At 40.3% G+C, this 23,388-nt stretch overlaps 1 protein-coding gene across 1 annotated transcript; it reads left to right on the top strand.

The window, feature by feature from the left end:
- The first annotated feature begins 10,185 nt into the window (after positions 1–10,185).
- ptpn5 (protein tyrosine phosphatase non-receptor type 5) lies at positions 10,186–22,873 on the top strand. The gene is made up of 12 exons (XM_066700308.1): positions 10,186–10,356; positions 11,154–11,273; positions 11,715–11,792; positions 12,591–12,829; positions 13,163–13,349; positions 14,436–14,520; positions 15,344–15,429; positions 15,868–16,005; positions 17,000–17,110; positions 17,804–17,964; positions 19,370–19,483; positions 20,734–22,873. Exons 1-12 carry the CDS (start codon positions 10,186–10,188, stop codon positions 20,825–20,827), a joined length of 1,584 nt encoding a protein of 527 aa, XP_066556405.1. The 3' UTR covers positions 20,828–22,873.
- The last annotated feature ends 515 nt before the right edge of the window (positions 22,874–23,388 follow it).

The following is a 23,388-nucleotide window of genomic DNA, read 5'->3' as shown; positions in this document are numbered from 1 at the left end:
GCTCGTTCTATTAAAAATCGATTTTTAAAATGGTGTTAACCTACACGCACTTTGTTGGCTCACTCCCGAATCGCTTGCAGACAAAACTTGTTTCCTCTCTAGTCCATTCTCTGTAATCTGCTACACTGGGGCTACTGACTCTTTTAGTTGTGCAGCACAGAACAGTGGGAGGTAGGGCTACTTGTACATAAAACATTCTTGCCAAAATGCATCAGTGCCAATCTTTAAATCACAAGACTCATTTCATTGAGACGTCCACTTTTGTATGTGATTTTTGTTAGTTTTCTATTATGATGTAATAGACATTTGATGAAAATGATTTTCCAGTACTGGTGAGGGGGCGTGTATTACTTTAGTCCGCTATTCATCACACATTAATCCTTTTCATTTCATGTGTAGGAGCAGGAGTCAAACAACCTTCCCACCTTCGGCTGCACACCCCCAGCCATTGTCCAGCAGGCCGGATAATTTGTTTCAATGTGCTTTTGAAAAAGGACACAAGATACAAATAGGTGATGTCCCGCACAGCTTTCCATCTGAAATGTGCAGTTTTTCTTCCTTTATTTATTTAGGATGCTTTGAACACCTCTGCTTCGGAAGAAGGTTAGTTTATTTCTGTCTGGTTCATGTGTGAACCATGGTTTTAAAATCCTGTTTGAGCTGGGTGATTGGATATCGGTGGTGAGCTTCACTCGTTCATTTCTTCTTATCTAGACTGTCAGAGTAGGAATTGTAACACGCAATATGCCAGGCTTATCTTTCTGAGTCATCGGTTTGAGAACCTTAAATATGTCAGCAATGAAATCAGGCTTTCTCGTCCATCACTGCACTATTATTCTAAAACTTAAAAAACAAAAAACAACAACCTTGTCTTATCTTTACAGCTCACTGTTTCACAAAAAAGGAATCTTGCTCATGTTCATTTTCATTTGTCACATCTTAAGGCATGAAAGGCTGAAATTATATTATTTCTTCCCTTACATTTTGAAGACGCCAGTAAAGACATTGACAAAATGAAGTATGATTAAACAGTTTAAGGCAAATAAACATCAAAGAAGTGGGTTTGTACAAAACAAACTACAAAATCAAAAGCACCCTGACAGATTAATCTTATAAGGCTTCTAAGTAACTTAATAATATAAAATATAATAAGAATAATAAGAATTAATAATAATATAAACATCTCCAACTATATCTTAATTGAGAAGCAATAAGGATAGCACAGACTCAGACAGGGGTGTCAGAATGAATTTTTTGATGGGTGTCAAGCATTTCCTAACATATTCACCAATAAATGTTTTGAATTAATATAGAATGTTAGAAACATATTCCCTACCATACTTCTTTTACATTTGTAGGAACAGGCTTTTTTGTCAGGCTGTATCCCCTGGCTCTGATCACGCACCCACAGTCATTCTGCCTGGGTGCTTCTCTCACCTGGTATGTAAGCAGGAATTGTCGTGTCCGCCTGCTATTGACCCACCCGCATTACTATCGACTGCAAACATGAGACTATTAACCATTGGAAGAGTGACACAGTACAACAATATCACTGTAGAGCTAGTGTGATAGATCCCCTTGGCAACGTACTAGCCTCACACCCTTTAAAGCTTAGACCACTTCGCATGCAAATCAACCAGACTGCTGTCCTAGTGGTACTAAGGGAAAAAAGAAGCCACAGATGGCATCTAATTTAAGAAAAAAAACCTGTTTTATTTACGTTCTTAGGATATCTATTGATTGGATTTTATAAGGACAGAAATTACAATACACACACTTTTTTAATGTTTTATTTGTTCTCGATTTCCTGACTTATTCTCTTGATTATTTTACAGCTGTTTGTGTACGTTTGACAAATTCATACATATGAAAATTATATAGCCCGGTGCCGGTCTGCTACTGAGAGAGAGCACATTGCCAGACAGGAAGGTCTGTTTCGTCATTGCTGTATTGAAAATCATTAGTGCACTCTAAGAATAGCCAACTGGCATAAAAACAGACCACTTCCTTTGTTTTATATACATCAGGGAGAAAGGTTTGGCAGAGAAGAATAACAAATTGCAATCATCTTAATTATATTCGATCAAATGAGCACGAACACTATGAGCCGCAGTCTAAGATCTCAGTTTGACTCTTTACTTGTATTGTTCATATTTCAAAATACGTTCAACTTTTAGCCTTTCAGTTCAAATCCTGGCTTACATAGCTAACATATCTAGATGTAGGCCTGAACTTTGGCTTCAGTCGATAAACTATATCATTGTTTTGTTTTTTATGTAAGGCTGATGTTATACGCATGAAACAAACTGTGAAGTATGTTGGCCATTTCAATGCAGACGTGGGTACACTTTCTAATCAGATTTTTGTTTTATGTCAGTACTAGCACTAAGGTGTTTAGATTCTAGCTAATATGATTTATTTGAAACCAAGGAAGTTTTATTTTATTTATTTATTTATTATTTTAAAAAGAGTCATGCCCTGGTTTCTAAGCCTCCCTCTTATCAGTTCTATGAAAAGCATGAATCATTCACCCAGCCTTAGAATTCCATGTCATTAGGACCCTGATTCCATATCTCATCTCTGTCACACACATTAGACAAAGCAAATGGATCAATAGCCTTGCCGGCCTTCTTGTGGTCTTATTTGAGTTATTATTCCTAGAGATACTTGTGCTCGTGCACAAGACTATAACGAAGCCCCTCACAGATATACAATTTCTCCCCTGAGAAATGACAGTGGTAATATGTTGTCTCGCATTTATAACATTTATAAAATTAGTCAGAGGTCCAACATTCTGCAATGGATGTTTTTTTATGTTTCTTTCAGCATCTGTGAACGACCTAGTGAAAGATGGTAACAGGAAATAATTCAGTAAATAATCATCTTAATAAAGAAATATCTGAGGCATTGCAGCATTCCAGGACAACATTATTGTTGATATTGATTTTATTACTATTAGACCTACACAATGCATTTTTGTTCATGTATTTGTTTATTTTAAAGGAAAACCTTGATTGGAAAACAATTATTTGGTAGTTATCAAGTGACTGGCTCTGGAAACCCAAGACTGTCAAGAAAATGCACTAAATGTGTTAATGTCAAAAACAATACTCAAATGCACAAAAAAGTGCTTTAAAAAGTCAGGTTTAAAGTCTTCAGCAAAGCTGGCTTTAAATCACACACAGTCAGTGAGTCCTTGAGCTTTGAAGAAGCAAGCGAAGTCATGCAAATATAGGTGGCATTCAGAGCACAGCTAGAATTAAAAAAACAGAGTAAAAAAAAACCAGATACTTCACTGAGCAGTTTATTTCGACAGCATGAAAATTACTGCTCTTTGGAGTGTGAAGGAACCACTCCCTTCTAGCCTGGACCTCTGAGGTTTCAGAGAAATGTGCAGGAATGAACCCTAGGTACCTGGATTAAAGAGGCGTGTCTTTTGACAGTGTGGTGCAGAGATGCTTTTGCACTGGTAGACTGACCTCTTAGTAGCATGTCAATGCATGTTCAATTAGTACAGGTAGTATCTCTTTACTCCCCTGTGTAAAGTACATTGAGCCTGCCCAAGCAGCAGCAAATGCAACAGCGATTGACACCAGGGATCAGGCCAGGATGAGCAGGGAAAATAAATTGCCCTCCACCTTCCAGAAATTGATCCCCTCCATTCAAGCACGAACAACCTCACAGGTTGTGTGCACAGGAATTCAGAGAAGCTACTTCCAGTTTCCACCCGTAGTTAGCAAAAGAACATTTTCATCTGGAGTTCAGCCTTGTGTGGATGTGAAATTATACAACGGAGGAAAATTAGATTTCCGAACTTTTCTTTGAATGAATATCGGGCTGAATTTAAACCGATCAATTAGAATAATCCCAGGTTGGTCTACAACCTTGGCCAGAATACTGTACACTGCATGCTCTTGAGTACTCCACCGAAAAGGCATACAGAGAGGGGTGGAAATAATTCAATCATGAACTCAGAAAAAATACAGATTTCTGCGGAGATTAGATGCAGGCCTTCCAAAACTACAGAAAAGGAATTAAATGAATCCAAATGTCCTTGCATGGAACTTCATAGTGGTCTATCCAAAGGGATCCTCTGAGTTTTGAGGTACTCCCATTTAAGTGAAATCCTTCAATTAGGATTGCATAAAATCTTATAAAACCAAGAGTCGAGAAAAATAATTGTCATCTTGCCACTGAACACACACGGGGAAATATAAATTTTCCCCCTTGACCACTTGGGTGTATTATTATAAATTTGATGCATGTCAGCAGCAATTGACATCTTTGTTTCTTAGCGCAGTCTCCACAGGAAGCCAAGTCTCTGGCATTTTTTACGATGATTCCCAGTATGTGTCTGAATTGGGAACAGCTGCCATAACGGTGGTGTAGCAGCACAGCTAGCAAGCAACGTGTGCTTGTCATGTTTTTCGGTTTCATCTTTGCATTCGAGGGCGAAACGTCATTGATTTCAGAACAACAGGAGATCTCACCTACACTTTCTGTTAGGAGGGGGGATGGGGGGGACCTTATCTTCACCACTATGGTCCTTTCATTTCCTACTGTACTGCATACAAGTCATGCTTTGCTTTTTTTCTGCTACAAAATCCTTTTTTTTTTTTTTTTTTTTTGAGTGTGTGCGTGTGTGTTGCTATGGTAACTGAAACGCCTGCCTCATGCACGTCATTGTGGCAGCTACCTCCACTGCAAAAGGCAAGGCAAGCCTCCCAGTCTATTGTTTACAAAAATGAACAGGAGGCCCCTTATGGATAAAAAATAATGCATGTCTTTTTTTTTTTTTTGGATGAACAAAATTAAGACATGGCTGCGCTAGTCATTTCCCACTATCAAAACTGCTTTCATTTGTTTTGTGTGTTTTATTAAAGTTCCAGGTGTCGATGGAAAGACTGAAGTGTTCACCTTGTCTGTTCTGTCCTGCTCATGTAGCTTGGTTCTTTGAATGCAGGTTTTAGTGTTTGTAACTGCAGTAGGTGCTGTGGCGGGTGTTGGGTAGGATGATGGGGGCAGGGGGCGGGGGGGCGGTGCGACGTGGGAACTGCAAAGATTAGGTGAGATTATCTGTTTCCTACTGTGGATAGTTTTACTTGCAATTGACACAACAAAAGCCCGACGTACCCTCCCAGCACATGTAGGCTCCTAGAGATGCACTCACAGGAATAAGCTACCTGTTAACACCAACCATATGTCCCTGTTCTCCTGCTCTGCTCTCCTCGATGAACTGCCAGCAAAGCAAGTAACTGAGCGCCACAACCGAAATGTTGGAACGAAATTGGTCGGCGGTGAAAGAAAAAAAGCAATTTCCCAAGATTGAATTTGGCAGAAGGGATCTTTCGATTGACTACTGCGACGCTAGATTTGCAAAGGTGATAAACTGGCACCAAATCCACGTATCTGAGAGTGGGATAGACTATATTCTAGGAGTATGTGCTAAAATCTTGGTACATAAGCGTGCATCAGCTGTTTGGATATGTCTTTGCTTATTGCCCGATTTCAAATACATTGATGTAGTCACAGGTGGAGTGGGGAATAATATTAAAGCATATACAATGGTGTTTGCATTGTTAGTGCCATATTTACAAGTGCTCACAGTTTTGTAAAGCATAAAACAGATCTTGACTGCTAGGCAACGGGTGTCTTTTTAGCTGCTTTCTCCTGTCTTCATAACAGGACTGATTGAAGACGACCTCTGACATCAGGAAGAGAAACAGAACCCAGGCCTCTCTCACCTGCCATGTGATCCAGAACCTTCCCCACCTCTGTCTCTTCTCTTTCTGAAAGGTAGGCTTCTGTTTGGTCTTCAAACTAGGCACAGTGGAGCTTCCATCTCTTTCTGGCTGCATTCGTTGATCTGTATTCATCTGTGCTGCCGCGGTTTCTGACCGGCTTGTTCTCTTTCTGGTGATCCCAGTGTTTTGGCTAAAATATCTCTGTAAGAAAAACTTGGATGGGGAGATGGGAAAGGGGGAAGTATTTGGGAAGTTGCACTGAATAGTTACACAAGAATTGTAAATGGGTCTCGGGTCTCAGGTCTCATGCTGCTTCTTTGCTTGGTCTTCAAACACATTTTCACTTAATCAGCCTCAAGAAGTGTAGTCAGAAAATAGACACAGACGTACAATCACTATCAAGCGATAATGTAAAAACTCTTGTAATCGGAAATTGTAAGACACAGGCTCAATAACAGGCAATAATATGAACATAGACTGCTCATCAAAACAGCTGGAGGCTCAACAAAGGCATATTGAGTAAAATGCGTGAGTGTTAGGAGGGGGCTCATAAAGTAAAACCTCATAAATCATTCATTATGTTGATTTGTTGTTGAAGGGCTTTGAATCTAGACTTCAAAAGCTCTCTGACATATATATATATATATATATAAAAAACACACAAAAACGAAATGAGTACGCACCCATTACAATAGTATATTTAGATGGCAGTGAGAGGTAAAAATCCTATTCTACAAAAAAAAGATACTAAAATAAACGTTTGAATCCCAAACAATATTTTGTAGGAGCTGGGAACAATACTACAACTGTGGCAGCAATTCAATCACTTAACCCCATAGCTCACTCAGAAATGGGACTGTTTTTTTTATTTTCTTCCCCTATATTTATGCTTTTTATATAGTTTTATTCATTTGTTTCAAGTATTATTTTAACCCATTGGTTTTTATTCCAATTTACCTTTATCAAAATCGACTGTTTACTTCTTGTTCATGAATCATACAGAAAGGTCACAGTGACCAACTGCTGGATGTGCCTGGTCCTGGACAGCCTGAAAACTTAAGATTTTATGAGTGTCTTCAATGCCACTAGGCTTAATCTTAACATATAGCTGGTTCAGTTAGGTAACTGAGCACTCTGTCTTGGAGTGAAAACCAGAAGAGGCTATAGCTCTAACACAAACCAAAAAACTCTGTCCAAGACTTGAGCAGAAGTGCAGGCACATTTTCAGTTGCACATAAAAAGCAGAGAAAGAGGAGCACCTGACAGAACAGAGTAATCTTCAGAGACCCACAAAATCCCTTTGCAAATCCCCTGTCTGTCCCATTTCTTTGGCGCTAATCAGAAGGCCACGGCGCAGCACCATAGCAAAGGGAAGGGTGATAACGCAAGGACAAAGTGAGAAGGGGGCTTGAATAGATCCCTGATTGAAAAAGTGCCTGGAGCTAATTATGTGTGGGCGTGATGAAAGCTAATCTTTCCCCTTGCCTGTGCCATCGGAGGGCTCGACACGCTTTTCCTGAGAGTCATAATTTGACAATGAATTTGAATTTCATCACAAAAAAAAGACAGAAAGAAAAAAAAAAAGACGAGTGCTTCGCTCAAGAGGCTCCAGCTGCCTGTCTGAATGGAGGTCTCACCACAGCTCAGTATATGGAGAGAAGGGTATAAATAATATTCATTTGAAAAAAAAAAAAACACAGGATTGGGATGAGTAAGATTTTCTCTTGGAAACAGTGCGCAGCCAGGAGCCAGTGATTCACAAAGGTCCCTGGCTCCAGCCTACGGTTACTACCATTCTTGCCCACACCTGCATACCTACTGACTATGCCGGGACTGCAGAACACAATGCTGGGGTTGTTTTCTGTCCAGCAAATTTGTTTGCAGAGACAAGGTGGTAGGACTGCGTCAGAGAATCACCCAGCCAGTGTCGTGACTAGGGAGAAGTTTTCTAGCAGAATGCATAAACAATCAATCAGACTGAAATACTTTGGGAATCACACACACCGTTCACTATATATAAAATCCTGGGCGCTCCTCACAGTGCATGTTTCTTCAATTTGTTTCTTTGTTTGATTGTTTCTATGTTTAATATAAAAAATATATAATAATAATAATAAAAAGCTGCATACTCAAAATTTCAAGCAATTCACAAGATAAAGGTTGACCACAGTCTCAAACCATGTCCTGAGGTTATACTGATTTTAGCTTTAAGAGAACAAGATGATGTTGTGACTACAATGATGAACAGATAGACTGTGGGATTCTGGACCAGATTACATTAATATTTCAATCCATCTACCAGTTGCACATTCCTGAATCCTAAAGCCAGTTTTCCAACAGTTACAGTATGAAAGCGAGCCAGCTAGATAGATCTGATAGATCTTCCCAATTTTTATGTTTATGTGGGCTTCGTCTAGGTCTTTTTTAATTTCTTGGGATCCAAATTAAAACACTTGTTCTCACAAATATATGTTATAAGTGGTGTGCATGCATTGCAAACAAGACTTTAATTGTAAAACATATTTTTAAAGGGATCATTGACAAAGACTGGATTATACAGACCTTGATTAAAGTCTGCTTTTCTCTCTCATTACCTTCTTTGGTCCAGCTGCTGTGCGATGAGGAGATATTCTGTGCAAAATCTGTGCCACTGTGTTTGGTTGATTCTTTAATAAAAAAGATGCTTTCTAAATTGGACTTGTTGTTGACTCAGGAAAATTGCAGTGGGATCAGCAGTAATTATTGCATTAAGGATAGCAGAAGCATTAGTATGACAACAGACTCCACCACCATTATGGTCTGAAACTCCAGAAAGTTGCAGAGTCACAGCCAGTCAGCCTGTGGCTTAAAAAAAATAAAAAAATCATAACGGTGTACTAATATGTTGACAGGCCGTCTGTCCCCGTTTCAGTGTGTGTATTGGCAGGCTCCCAGAAAGCCAAACATTATGCATTTACAACTGTTGATGTGCCTGTTGCTTAAACATCACAAACCGCCACTCTGTTGATTGACAAACACTGAGAGCTTGCATGCTGCACACAACGGTCGGCAGAGAAAAATAAACCATAAATTAGAACTTCCCCCCCCAAAAAATAAATTAACAATGAGGTAGTGCGTTCAAGAACCCTGTGACATTGTTTCCTTGTCCCTGTACTGATTAGTCTTTCTAGTCTGTGAACTGTATTTTCCTTTTTGTCCTACTCAACGTGTTTATGAAAGAACATGGTTATGAATGTTTTTTTGGGATTCATGTTATACTTGTCTTTTTGGTTGGGTTCTGTTTTTCCTGCTATCAAGACCAAATCATCACAGGATGGCATTTTGAGTTGATCTGCTACCATTGTGAGCATATCTTGAGGTTAACTACAAACAAGAACAAAATCGATGAGGCAACTGCACTGCTTTCTCTTTTCCACCTGGATTGCAGGTGATTGCAGTATCGGAATTGGTCAATCAGGCACTAAGGGAGATCATCTCAGTGAGCTATCTGCAAACTGCTCTTTTTTTGTTCTGGTTTGTTTTGTTTTATTTGGTTTTGTTCTCTGCTGTGTGACACTGCCTTGTGAAGTATAAAAAAATGACAGTATCATAATGAAAAGTGAGATGCATTAACCAGCGCACATTGTTTTCAAAGGGAGGGGAATAATGATAATCCACCCACATGCGCTTCAGTGCGGCGAGAAGGTGGGCAGACATTAACTTGCAGGAAAAAACGTTTGACAGTCGTGCCCTGAACTGGGTCTGTGAGCAGGAAGCTGTCTGACACTGGTATAGCACAGAAAAGACTGACTCCTGTCCAGAACCCCAAATATATTTAAAACCTGAATACTACATGAAAACAACAGCGGATCGAGCCTTAACTGACCTTGTAAGGTTGTTCTTTAGTGTTCGTCAATGGGATGGACAAATTACTCTTCTAGTCCCGTTGCTAAACTCTCTATTCATCTTTTCTCAGCTCTGATTACATAATTAAAGGTGTGAAGACCCTCACCAACTAAACTTGGATCCACATCAGCATTATGAGCAATGCAGAGTGAAAGTTTAGGCAATAGATGCTTACATTTGAGTTTATAGAAATCACAATTAAGGGCATTCATGAAAATAAATTTTATACATACGTACACCTGTTTCAATCTCCATTTATCAGTCATTAATGTTTCATTAATTCTACATAATTATTTTCTTTTTATAAACTTGCCTTTCCTGAGTCGAAATCCACTGGAGAGTAAAACCTCTACCTACGAACAGCAATACAAAGAGCAAAGCCTTTTTATGTACCTACAAGAATCTGGGAACAAATTCCCAAAACGCTTCCTGGTACATGACTGTGTCAGTAACTTATTGCTGTTTAGTTGAAATAGACCAAGAGATTCAGGCTTCATACCTCTCATGTTGTCATTTGCCAGGTCTTTAGTCAACGGGGGTAATGACACAGAATGCAATGACGGGGCCACCTGCCCAAGCTGATCCCCAGCAAGAGGAGCGAGGCAGAGGGCCCCAGCCTGCCCACAGCGCCCAGCACGACACCCAAGTCCCGTGGTGGGAGAAGCTGTGGAGGACCGTGGTGACAGGCAGCTGCACTGTCTGCTTCTGTGTCTTCTCCCAGATAGTGGTATGAACAGAACAGGACCCAGTAGCGTAAAATCACAGTGTTGTGTAACTTTTCCTGTATCCAGTGTGTGAGGTAGTCACCATTATTGACTTAGGTATATGAGGTACTTGAGGTATGGAGTAAACCCCTATAAACTGCAGTGACACTAAAGAGGAAATCAAGGGGGAAATGTTAATTCAGTCCTTTCTTACAAGGAGCCTCAGACCCTTCTACACCCAACAGACAGTTGTATTCTGTTGTATCACAGGAGAAGGTTGTACCCCCAGCATTTCTGTTCCATCATTCCAATTGCATGAAAGGACAGACCAAATTAAAACTGTGACCTCCCCATGAAATGCAAATTAAACCACTGTTCCCTATCAGTGATTAATATATAATCTAAAGCCACTTCCTACAGCCTATGATTCGAAGGCACAAGGTTGTAGTCTGCAGTTCACAGACAGCATCAACGTTTTGATTTGGTCTAGTCCATTTTGATTTTGGTAAAATAAATAAATTAGTTATTTTCAGGCACGGGTGCACAGAGAGCACTAAGCAAACAAACAAACAAACACTGATACCCTAATAGGATGTGCCTATCCCTTTTTAACCAAGAGTACAATACAAATGATATTTTACACATACGTTCATTTGTCAGGTTGCATGGTTAGTCTGACTGAATTTAAATATAAAAGAATATAACTTTTAATGTACGATTAGGATTTTGTCTTTTCATTGTTATCGCTCCTCTGCCTGTTGGCAAAATTGGCAGGGTGAATAACTATCATGAGAAATGTCAGTTATGGTTTCATTTGCAGGGTATCTGGGTCCTGTACATATGCAATGGATACGGGGCCTTTCCTGCCGCACACAAAGTGTTGGACCTGTTGCAGTACCTGCTCTCACCACTGGGGGCATACAATTCAGTGGAAGAAGAGGTGAGTGATTTGAGGTATTAAATAACTGAGCGAGGAATCATTTAATTGACTTTTTATGCAGGAGAGCTTCTGTCTCTGTCCCCTCCGAGTAAAACAACTGTTCCCTTTTAAGTTTCCATTTGTGTTTTTAACCATTCCATTCGTTGATTTGTTTTGAAATGTTTATGTATATATATATATAGATTATTATTGAGAAAATAGATTCAATCAAATGAGATAATGCTTTCCTGAACTGTTGCATTGTTGTAGTAAGGTTCTTGATGCTAATTATTAAAAAAATATTCTATTGTTAAATGACGGCACCAAGATTTCAGTTTCATTGTTATATACTTTGCACACAAAACTAGAGAATTCAGCTGTTCATTTTCAGTTTCTCTGACTGTTGTTCCCATCTTGTTGTGTCACCCTCTTGTTTGATTTTAGACGTCCCCGTCGCTACAGAAGGAGTTGTGGAGGATGGAGAGTTTGTGCCCCCTGTTGGCCACAGTGTCTCTCGGCATTGTTATCCTGGGCATCGGGGTGGGTTTGTTCTTGAATTGCCTTTCATTCTTCTTTGTGAGACAAGCCACTTGTTTTATTGCTTTAATAGAACAGGCTTTAGCTTGGGGAAGGAAGACACATTGCATATTTTGTATTTTTTTATTTTTACATAAGTCCTCAAGCCTTGAAACATACAAATATAAGGTTCAGCCAGGTAATGAATGGAATTAATTCAGCCTGTCTTTTTTTGTTTTTATTATTTCAATTTGCATTAAGTATAATGCAGTTGTGTGTTATGTGTAAAACACAGTGCTTTGTTTCCTGCATAGAATATTATAGGAAAGCTTTCCTTCCCCATTGTTCCTCTATGAAAAGTAAAATAATTAACATTCACAATAGACCTGAGTTTAAACAATTTGGTGTGGACTGGGCATTTTGGTTTCTCTTCTGTCTTTTCGGAAAAACATGTTTTTGTTGACAGTGACATTATTTAATAAATGTGGACATGTACGAATGATGTATAAAACAATCTTTACTTTCAATAATATCATTGTAAATTTAAACATTTTGTATTGGCCAAAAGATGTGTGTATAAAAAAGATTATTTATACTTTAGGATAAACACATTGAATGTTGACACATTCTCCACAATACCCCATTGTACACTCTTTTCTGGTTATTATGAAAAGTCGGTTAAGCTTACTTTTATTGCACTCTAAAAGGTTACACACAAGTGATTGTGACTTATATTCTAAATACCAACTGTTAAAAGGTCTTTAGGAACCAGTAATCCCTGCCTCTTCATCTATGTGACTCATGTCATTTTCCTCCCTCCAGATCCTGTACTGCCTGAAAACCCTGGCTCCAGGCAGCCCCCCCCCATTCCCCGACGACCGCCGCCAGTCAATGAGTCGTCAGCCATCCTTCACCTACTCAGAGTGGACGGATGCCAAGCAGGAGGACTTCTATGACCTGGACCCTGTGCCAGAGACGCCCGTGTTTGACTGCTTTATGGACATGAAGCCCGAGACAGACCCGGCCACCCTGACTGTGAAACCAGTGGGGTTGCAGGAGAGGTTAGTTCGCCACCCGTCACAATACACACAAAAATGTATTTAATGGATCACTCTTCAGATCCATCATTCAATCAATCAGTGAATCACAAACTGCATTTAGAAGAGACTTTTCACAGGTACATCTTGAGGTGCTGCACAATAAAAGCACATAAAGGAAAACTCCAAACACAAATAGAGAAAAGGCATTTTTTTTAAATTGGTCTTTACTTGACAACATGATTGAATCCTGATTTTTAATGTTTTTTTTTTTTTTAAAAGGATCGCAAGAATACTCGTGTGCCTCCCCCTGATTGTGAACCTGACATTTTTCTTCTCTCACTGTCTCATGGTAAGGAGGGGCTCCAACGTGTCCCTGACTCTGGATATGTGTACCCCCGGCTCCACAGAGCCCTATGGTGCTATGCTTTCCCCGAGGGAGCAGTCCGCACGAGAGTACCTCCAGAAAGCCACCAACGTACTGACGGCAACAGAGTTGCACGAGAGGGCCATGGACTCCTTCAATCTGCAGGCTGAGTTCTTTGTGAGTAGTTCTGCTCCTTCACAAAGTCAGACGCTGCCTATTCTTAACTACCCCTTAGCTTTATATGATGAATAGCAGACTGTAGAGTAGCGTGTATCAGCAGGCACAGTCAACAATGCTGTTCTTGAAGGTTTCCTTGAAAGCTGGAGACAAAAAACACACATGGCATTTCATAATAAAGTACAGTGTCTCTTCACACGTTCCTTCCTACTGTATGGGTGGGTAAGAAAAGATGTAAGTGTGTGTGCAACTGCAGTACGATCTGATCATTCCACTAATGGAATTCCACTCTCCCTTTCACTATAATTTTTAATTTTCAGCAGCAACAGTATGTATGAATAATGTAAGGTGAGTCCTGGAAAAAATGCAGTTCACCCACCCTTGATGTTGTCTGCTTCCAAGGTTTTAAAATCCAAGGACCTACATTATACTTTACCTCTGTGGTGAGTGTGAGGCTTATTTTGTGGATAAATATGACCTGACACATAAGGCAAAGGCTGAAACTTCAAGGACTGTGTCCCCGTCAGGGCACCCTGAATGGTTGCAAGGAAATGTGGAGCTAAAACTTTCTTTCAAGGAGATGAATGTGGGCCTCCTGCAACTGCTGTACCAGTCATACAGCTTTTTGTTTTTTGCATTTCTGACACCAGCAGTAGATGCCAGTGCCTATCCTCCCAATGCAGGGAGATCAGACACAAAATCATTTATTCATGAACTTCACTTTCAAGCAGGAGTCCTGGGACAAGGTGAAAAATTTATGAAGAGCCATCCGACTTCAATCTTTTTACACAGCTCAACTTTCCAGGGACCTCTGCCACCGAGAGTATAGAAGGGAGGATATAAAGGAAATTGCAAATGTAACTGAAGTATGAAGTATAATTGTGACAAGAATACTGAGCATACAGGGGGCCTGTATTCACAGTGCTAGACTTCCACAATTCCAAATGTAACAGCAGTCAAACCATTTTGCAAAAAATCTAAAGGTAGGACCATTCACCATTGAACATCTAAGGTTTCGTTTGCATTTTTTTTCAGGTTAAAACTGGAGTGAGAGAAAATATCTTGTGTTTCTTTTTCCTTTAATAGGAGACTCCCATGAATTTTGTGGATCCTAAGGAATATAACATTCCGGGTGTAGTTCGGAAGAATCGCTATAAAACCATTCTTCCCAGTAAGTTTTACAAATCCTAACTTTTTATGTAAAAGAGGGTGTCACCAGTTAAAAATGAGAGGGGAGGGGGGACACTGGATTATCTTTTCATTTTTGTTAATTTGTTTTTTGTATAACATCTATTTCTGTCTTTCTCCATATTTGAAACCTGTGTCAGAATATACACTGCTGCAGTATGATATGAACAAAATGGTCTTCACTAAGGGTGTACATGCCCTGAATGTATGCCCTGTTCCAGTTATCAGCTAACAAGTATCTGACTCATGCTATTCTGTAGATGGATGGAATCAAACTTCAGTACTGAGGTAGTTCACATAGTAGGAGCTGTGGCCTGCTCTTCTATATTACCCAGCAATAAGTTCTGAGCATATCATGTCTGTCACCATATTCAGAGTAAATTTGCATAGATAGAGTTCAAATAATTGAGGAACACACTGGCCTTTCTGCTTCGTTGGTACATATATACATACATATATGTGTGAGTGTGTGTAATTTTATGATTTTTTGCAGTCAGAAATTAATAATCTCAGGGCTCAAGTTTCATACGTGGCCCCGTTCCTGAAGAACACATTCTTCACAGTGTGAGTCATGTTGAGACTTTGAGAGAAACTTTCAATAGAGTGATAAGTGGAAAGGGAACTTCGAACATATTCTGCAGAATGGGAGCCAAAGTATATAGCTGCTGATTCACACTACATGGCAATGAAAACAAATCTGGGGTTGCAAGGGGTCGTGGTGTGTGTGTGTGGGGGCAAAAAAACATACAAAATCTAGCAATGATTTATGCACACTTTTCAGAATGTCAAAACAATGTGTCTTTCAGATACGCACAGCAGAGTTTGCCTTAAAGCAACCAATGAAGATGAAGATGATTTTCTCAGTACGTACATCAATGCTAATTATATGAAGGTAAGCGTAAACATGTCTGTACTCTTGTGCAGTCAGTGAGTGTGTGAACCTGTACATGTTTTGTGTGTTTTTTTCATATGAACTATGAAGAAAAGGATAGCTGGCATTTACACCTTAGACATATCATCAAATCATCAAATGAGATACTTGGTGAGGTACACAGCTGTGTTTATATTCTTATCTGCCTACTCTTCCTTTTCTAGGCATTTCCAGGATTTTCCTGGTTGGGGGTGCAGGGTGGGGAAGAGAACATCTCTGTGTATGTTACAATTGTGGCATGTCACCAATGTAGACAGATTTAAAAGACTTCAATTTCTCAGATAGGGGGGCAGATGAGGGCCAGAAATATCCAACTGTGGTGGGGGGGGGGGGCTCACACCATCCCCTTCGTAATGTGTCCACTGCTGCCATCACTAAATCTGTGCTGTGTTTCCACAGGGGTATGGCGGACAAGAGAAAGAGTACATTGCTACTCAGGGTCCCACGGTGAACACGGTCAGTGACTTCTGGAGAATGGTGTGGCAGGAGATATCTCCCATCATTGTCATGATAACCAACATCGAGGAGAAAAATGAGGTTTGTCCCATATAGTGCTTGAAATCACTCACCAAGTGTTAGCCAGGCCAGCTTTGTTGTTGTACTGGTACTGGAGGGGCCATGGCATCCCAATGAAGCAAGGAACAGGGTCAGCTTGTTGGAGCTGCTGCAGGGATGTGACCTCGGTGTCCACCAGAAATAACCTGCCTATATATCTCCAGATACAGTGGCTTCTATTTTATCAGGCAGAACCCTTGCTGTGATGCGGCCCAATCCCCTCTACAGATTTCACAGCTGCCTACCCATTGTTTCTTTCAGGTTCAGAGATCTTCTGTGCTTGGTGTAATGATTAATATGGGGTTAAGGGTAGACTCAATGTTCTCCTTAGTTCATACTAAGCTCATATAACTCATCTGCATGCGTTTTTTTGTTAAAGTGAAGGATAAGAATTCCTAAATAAGTCCATTAATTTAACAAAAGAACACTAGACTACAATTATTTTATTGATATCACCTAATAATAGCTACAATAGATTTAGAGGGGTTGTACATTATGTATATTTATATGATATATAAATAATCTGTTCCCAAGGAAATCATTAATATTAATTCCAGCCTGAATGCAATGTTTGGCCTAAGCTCTCGAGAGTAAAACAGTTATGAAAATGAATGTTACAAAAGAAGTTGATCCCATGCCTTGGTGCCCCCGAATTGTGTAATATGTAATTGTGAGCGAATTCTGACCTAATGTGAGATCTTTCTGCTGTGTTTGCCTTTTTTAAATGAACATCTAAGCACTGTAGTACTGTATGCTGAAGTGTGTTGATGAGTGCGGGAACATGTCCTTTAAGGGAATACCTCATACGTCATTGGGGACAATAACAGTGTTGCCCTAAATATTATTATAAACATTCGAGCATTTCAGTCAAGTTTTGCTTTCAGAGACAATATTGTTTGATTTTCCTGTTATGTGCAAATTGTGCATTTCTAAGAAATATGTATTTTGTGTTGGTTTGTTTGTTAATTCCTCATAGAAATGCACAGAATACTGGCCTGAAGAAAGTGTGACCTATGAAGGAATTGAAATCACAGTGAATCAAGTGATACAGGCCGATGACTACAGCCTCCGGCTCATCAATCTGAAGGTATGTGCAGGCTTCAGTGACAGGGACGCCAATGGTTCCTGCTCTATGATTTCTCAGTCAAACAAGCAGCAATAGAAATGGATACATATTTTTGAGGCTATTGCATGTTACTGGCAGGTATGTCATTCAGTCTTAATGTGAAGTTTTTGTCTGAAATAGGTGTGGCTTTCCACGTCTTTACTGAGACAGGTCTGTGCAGCACTTCAAGAAAGGTGACCCTGTAAATATAGTAGCACAATCCAGCACCTTCTCCCCATTCCCCTCTCTCTCTCTCTTTCTGTTACTTTGAAAGCACCGTTGTCATGGCAACCGACACCCTCTTAAACACAGCTACAGACGTAGATGTAGCATTTCTGATAGATCAAAGAACCGCGTATGCTGTGAGGGTATAGGATAGGTGCATAGCTAGTTGGCTTGAATTAGTCACTGAGAAGCTAAAAACAAGAAAAGTTCTTGCAAATGGTCTCAAAAGTTTCCGTCTTTTTCATAATAATTCTTTGTCAAATAAGCATAATTGTAAGCCAGAACAAGGGGGGAAAACACTAAGATAAGGAACCAAAACAGGTTCAAGTATTCCTAAAACAGGAAAGGTGGTGTGAACTGACACTTTTATGATGGCATGGCATGTAAAGGCCTGCTTTGCTGACTGTGTCTCTCTGTGTCTTTGTGTGCGTGTGTGTGTGTGTGAGACAGTGTGGGGGAGAGGAGCGGAGTCTCAGACACTACTGGTACACTTCCTGGCCAGACCAGAAAACCCCTGACAAGGCCCCACCACTGCTGGAGCTGGTGCAGGATGTGGAGGAGGCAAGGCAGCAGGCCTCGCCCGACTGCGGCCCCGTCATCGTCCACTGCAGGTAACATCACCCAACTAAAACTCACAGAATAATTTTCTCACGGCTCTGGAATACTTTATTTGAGCACATGATACTATTCTGAAGGCTTCTCTACCTTTATTTAGAAGGTTAACAATAACAATAACATCAATATTGCTATGACTGTTATTACCTACATTTCTACTAATGTTCCTATTGCTGCCAATTATACTACAAGTTTTTAAGTATTATTTATAGGGATTGATATATCTGTATGATTAGTATTTCCCAAGGAGAATGATGGGTTAGATTTGACTAGGAAAGACAAAAAGCAAAGAGGTGTGTGGTGCCTTTTGTTTAGTCAAAGTGTAATATTCTTGTTTCAAAAGAAACTTTTTAAATCAGACTTTAATGTAAAACCCTGCACTATTATTATTGCAAAATAGTTCTTGTCTGCATGAACAGAGCCTAAATTAAGAATGCTATATACATTCCTGTGTTGTTGTTTTTTGGTGTGTGTTCTTTTGAAATGGTCATTGCTTCAGTGGTGAAGGCCTGTGTTTGATGGCAAGGTTCCAGAGATCCTAGATATCACTTGATAAGTTGTCTGAAGTACATTGAAGCAACTGATGCCCTGGCACTCATTATAGCTCCAATGTACCACACACCTGTATCCTCCCTCACATCTGTATCTGAGCTCAATCACAATGAACCAGAGCCAGGATTTGCATTACCCAGAGGGCCATGCTAACTCATGCTTGCCTCGAGCCATGGGCAAGCTAAGAAATAAATGGAATACATTTAAATAAGTTGGCAAAGCATCACTAGGAACAGCAGCACTGCTTTGTGGCACCAGTGTTGTGACTTCCAGCATAAAAAGGCCATCAATGTGCATCTGGACATAGTGCATTTCTGTTTTTTTTGTCATAGAATTGCTTCCTGACCCTGAAACTCATGTTTGTTCTAGGCCCCATCAGAGACACAAGTGCTGCAGTTACCTATTCTCTGTCCAGCTGTGAAAACAAGCTGCTGAACACTTGAAACCTCTGGTTGTCCATTCAGAGCGAGAACCTGTCCTTTATAGACAGGTCCAGAGCTTGAGTGAGCACTCGCCACCCCCATCCCTTTGTGAGCCCTTAGTCGGAGAGGAGCACTCTTGCTCAGCACTGACTAATGCCGGCAGAATGGCTGCTAAGCTGTGGTCAGCTCTTCAGAACGCTCTTGAGCACATCAGCCTTTTCAATGTTGCTTTATGTAGGCTACCCTCATACTGTGCCAATCTGGCTCCACAATTTTGAGTGACCTCAGACAAGCTGTTTTGCTTCAGAGGCTCAAGAATACATTATTAATGAAATATAACACTTTTCTTTACAGAACCTTATGATAACGTAAGATTCCCTCGCCACCACCACCACCACCCACCTCACATTGTTTTTGCGTTTTGCAGTGCAGGGATTGGCCGGACTGGGTGCTTCATTGCTACCACCATTGGCTGCAAACAGCTGAAGAATGAGGGGGTTGTGGACATTCTGAAGACCACCTGTCAACTGCGCCTAGATCGGTAAGACTCTCACCAGCTCAGGTCTGGAATTAACAGGAATGGGCATCTTTGTGGGCCTGTTAAAGACTATATATATACAGTACTGTGCACAAAAATAGCAAGAAATGCTATAAAGTAAGGAAGCTTTCAAAAATGGACATGTTAATAAGTTAAAATGTATCAATTAACTAAATGCAAAGTGAGTGAACAGAAGAAAAATCTACATCAAATCAATATTTGGTGTGACCACCCTTTGCCTTCAATACAGCATCAATTCTTCTAGGTACACTTGCACAAAGTCAGGGATTTTGTAGGCATATAGTCAGGTGTATGATTAAACAATTATACCAAAGAGGTGCTAATGATCATCAATTCAATATGTAGGTTGAAACACAATCATTAACTTAAACAGAAACAGCTGTTTAGGAGGAATAAAACTGGGTGAGGAACAGCCAAACTCAGCTAACAAGGTGAGGCTGCTGAAGACGGTTTACTGTCAAAAGTCATACATCATGGCAAGACTGAGCACAGCAACAAGACACAAGGTAGTTATACTGCATCAGCAAGGTCTCTCCCAGGCAGACATTTCAAGGCAGACAGGGGTTTCCAGATGTGCTGTCCAAGCTCTTTTGAAGAAGCACAGAGAAACGGGCAACATTGAGGACCGCAGACGGCCAAGGAAACTTACTGCAGCAGATGAAAGACACATCATGCTTACTTCCCTTCGCAATCGGAAGATGTCCAGCAGTGCAATCAGCTCAGAATTGGCAGAAAACAGTGGGACCCTGGTACACCCATCTGCTGTCCAGAGAAGTCTGGTCAGAAGTGGCCTTCATGGAAGACTTGCGGACAGAAAGCCATACCTCCAACGTGGCAACAATGCCAAGCGACTCAACTATGCATGAAAACACAGGAACTGGGGTGCAGAAAAATGGCAGCAGGTGCTCTGGTTAGTTCTCCAAGATGTTTGGGCCAACCTACCTGCCGAGTTCCTTCAAAACCTGTGTGCAAGTGTACCTAGAAGAATTGATGCTGTTTTGAAGGCAAAGGGTGGTCACTCCAAATATGGATTTGATTTAGATTGTTCTTCTGTTCACTCACTTTGCATTTAGTTAATTGATAAATATAATCTATTAACATGTCTATTTTTGAAAGGATTCTTACTTTACAGCATTTTTTCACACCTGCCTAAAACTTTTACACAGTACTGTGTGTGTGTATATATATAATGGACCTTGCTGTATTACTTTATTGATTTGTGTGTGTTCCAGAGGCGGGATGATACAGACATCGGAACAATACCAGTTTGTTCACCACGTTCTCAGCCTCTATGAGAAGCAGCTATCTCACCCTGCGGAAGAATAATCATCGTCCTCATCCCATTCACTCAGCCAGCCTTCGGCAACTCAGAGATGATTCCAGTACAGCCATCTCCTGCCTACCACCCTTCCGTAACCCTGCAAACCCAGCTCAACAACACACCCAGGGGAAACTCCTCACCAGACCCTACTGTACTATCACTCTCTCTCTCTGTCTCCCATTTACATTAATTTTAACACATTCAGCCATTAATGCAAACCAAGTGTGGGCCGCATTCATCCATTCCTCTGGTGCTGGAAGGCTTCCCCATCAGGAAAGGTGGTCACAGCACTTGTATTCCAGCCCTCAGCCACAAGACTGGGAACAGGACAAAAACCAAGCAAACAAAAAAGAAACTCGGATGTACAACTGAAACAAAAGCTCCAAAGAGAACACAGCGCAATTAGGAGTTGACGTCATGCAGTGGCTTCTCGGCAGGTACTTGGTTAACGACATCTTCTGAATGTATTATAACAATTCTCCTCTCAAGCAGTGAGTGTATAAGGAATGCTAGTCCATAGATGTCCACTGTAATTGTGCCTGATTGTTTTTTCATTCAAAGACATGGAGCTGAAACAGTACATGTGGTTTCGGTGTAGAAACATCACACTCATACAAGCCAGTTCCCTGAATGATTCAAGCCAGCAAGAGCTCCCGATCAAGGAAACATTTCTCTTTCCATCCTCTGTCATTGTGCGGATATGTCCTGCTTGCGGTTAGAAGAATTTGCAATGGGGAGTAGCTCCTTTTCTCTCCAAAGAAGGAGAGCTGTCAAAGAAAAACGGAAATTGCCCCTTTATTATACAGTGGCTAAAATATTGCATCAGGTTCATTCACAGAACATCCCAGCACAAATTCCAGGATGAAAACAGGACCACAAAGCAGCCAGCACATCCAACTCCCCAAACCAAAAGGGGATATTGCAGCTCAACAACTGTTTCAAACACAGACAAGATTCTTTGTGCGTGTGTATGATTTTGTGTGTGTGTGTGTTTTGTTTTTCCAGAAGAATATCTGCTGAGAACTTTCAGCTTCCCACTTTGTACTTGAAAAACAGCGCTGGCTCAAGATGGAGCTTCTGCCAATGGAGGAATCCATCAATGAGCTACAGCATGGCTGGGGCGAGGGGGGGGGTCTGGAATCTGACGCATGTGGAATGTGTTTCATCAGCAGTATTTGGTCCTGCACCTCTTGTCACTTACGAGTTGTAACTCTTAAGTCTCAAAGCCTACATCTGGTGGGTCTCAAGGGATAGGTTAATCTAGCACATGTATTTTATCCACAATGGCCTTACTCTATGTCTGTTTGTCTATTCCTGTATTTACTTAGGTATCCCGAGAGCAGAAGCAACTACGTTAAAGCTTCTGCACTTTGCCAAAAGCAATCGAGGGATACCTCTCAGCTTTTCAGCCGAAGCTACAGAATGCTGAGGCATGGATGAGGTCAAAATTACAGCACCTCTCTAGCCATCTTTGATGACCCAGAGGCAGCTCCATTGACAGGACATTGGAGGCTACAATGGCACTGTAATTTTGACCCATATAACGTATGTCATTGTCCCACAGGACACATGGAATACACAAGATGCTGCATCTTAAGGTCTTATTATTAAAATTATAATTTATTTTGTTTTAATGATTGAAATGCCGGAATACTGTATATCAAAAAGATACCGTTACCCCTGTAAATATGTTCTGATAGATAAGCAACCGCTTAAAAAGAGCAGCCTTGACCAGAGAGGTGAAACAGTGAGAACAAAAACACCAAGCACAAATCAGAGGAGGCACAGGCATCCTTATCAGGTAGCTTGGCCTTGTGTATGACACCAGGCCTTGATTTAGATGACAAGGTAGAAAGCGTACAGTTGCTCAAAGTGGACATTTCCACCATTTGTTGGAGGGTGCTCAATTTAATAATGCTAAACTGATTTCCCCACCACCTTCAGAGTCCAGGCAGTACAATCTATAATCTAGATTATAATCTATATACAATTCTGCTATATACAATTTGCAACTAAATGGAACTGATGTACGGATGTAATGGAAAATAATTCTTGCACACAGTCAAATTATTATTATTATTATTATTATTATTATTATTATTATTATTATTATTATTGTGAGCTGCATGACAAAAAATGTATAAACTTTGCCATTTGTGGCTGCAATTGCTTTCTCATGCTCTGTATTGCAAATTATATTTATACCTTTGGGTTAAAACTGTATGCAGGACTTGGTTTAGTATCAGTCATCATGTAGTAAATTCAGTCCTCTCAAATGAATTGAATTTAGTTTTATAAAACCTAGTCCAAATATGCTGAGATGTATACATTTAGTATACATGTATACATTTAGATTAGGGGCTGTGCGTACATGTCTTTGTAACATATTAAATCTATACTTAATAGCCAAGTCAAGGCCCATATGATATATTTATTAACAAACTTAAATTGTGTTTTATGTAAATTCATTGAATGCCGCAGATTTCCATTTATCAGACATTTTAAAGCAAGCTGTTGAAAAGCTCTAAATGAGAAGAAGGTTTGAATTTGGTTTAGTGTGAATTGT

Source organism: Amia ocellicauda, chromosome 4, assembly GCF_036373705.1.
Source record: "Amia ocellicauda isolate fAmiCal2 chromosome 4, fAmiCal2.hap1, whole genome shotgun sequence".
NCBI classification, from domain to species: domain Eukaryota; kingdom Metazoa; phylum Chordata; class Actinopteri; order Amiiformes; family Amiidae; genus Amia; species Amia ocellicauda.
The sequence above is the reverse complement of the archived record's forward strand: the minus strand, read 5'-3'. Positions and strand labels throughout refer to the sequence as shown.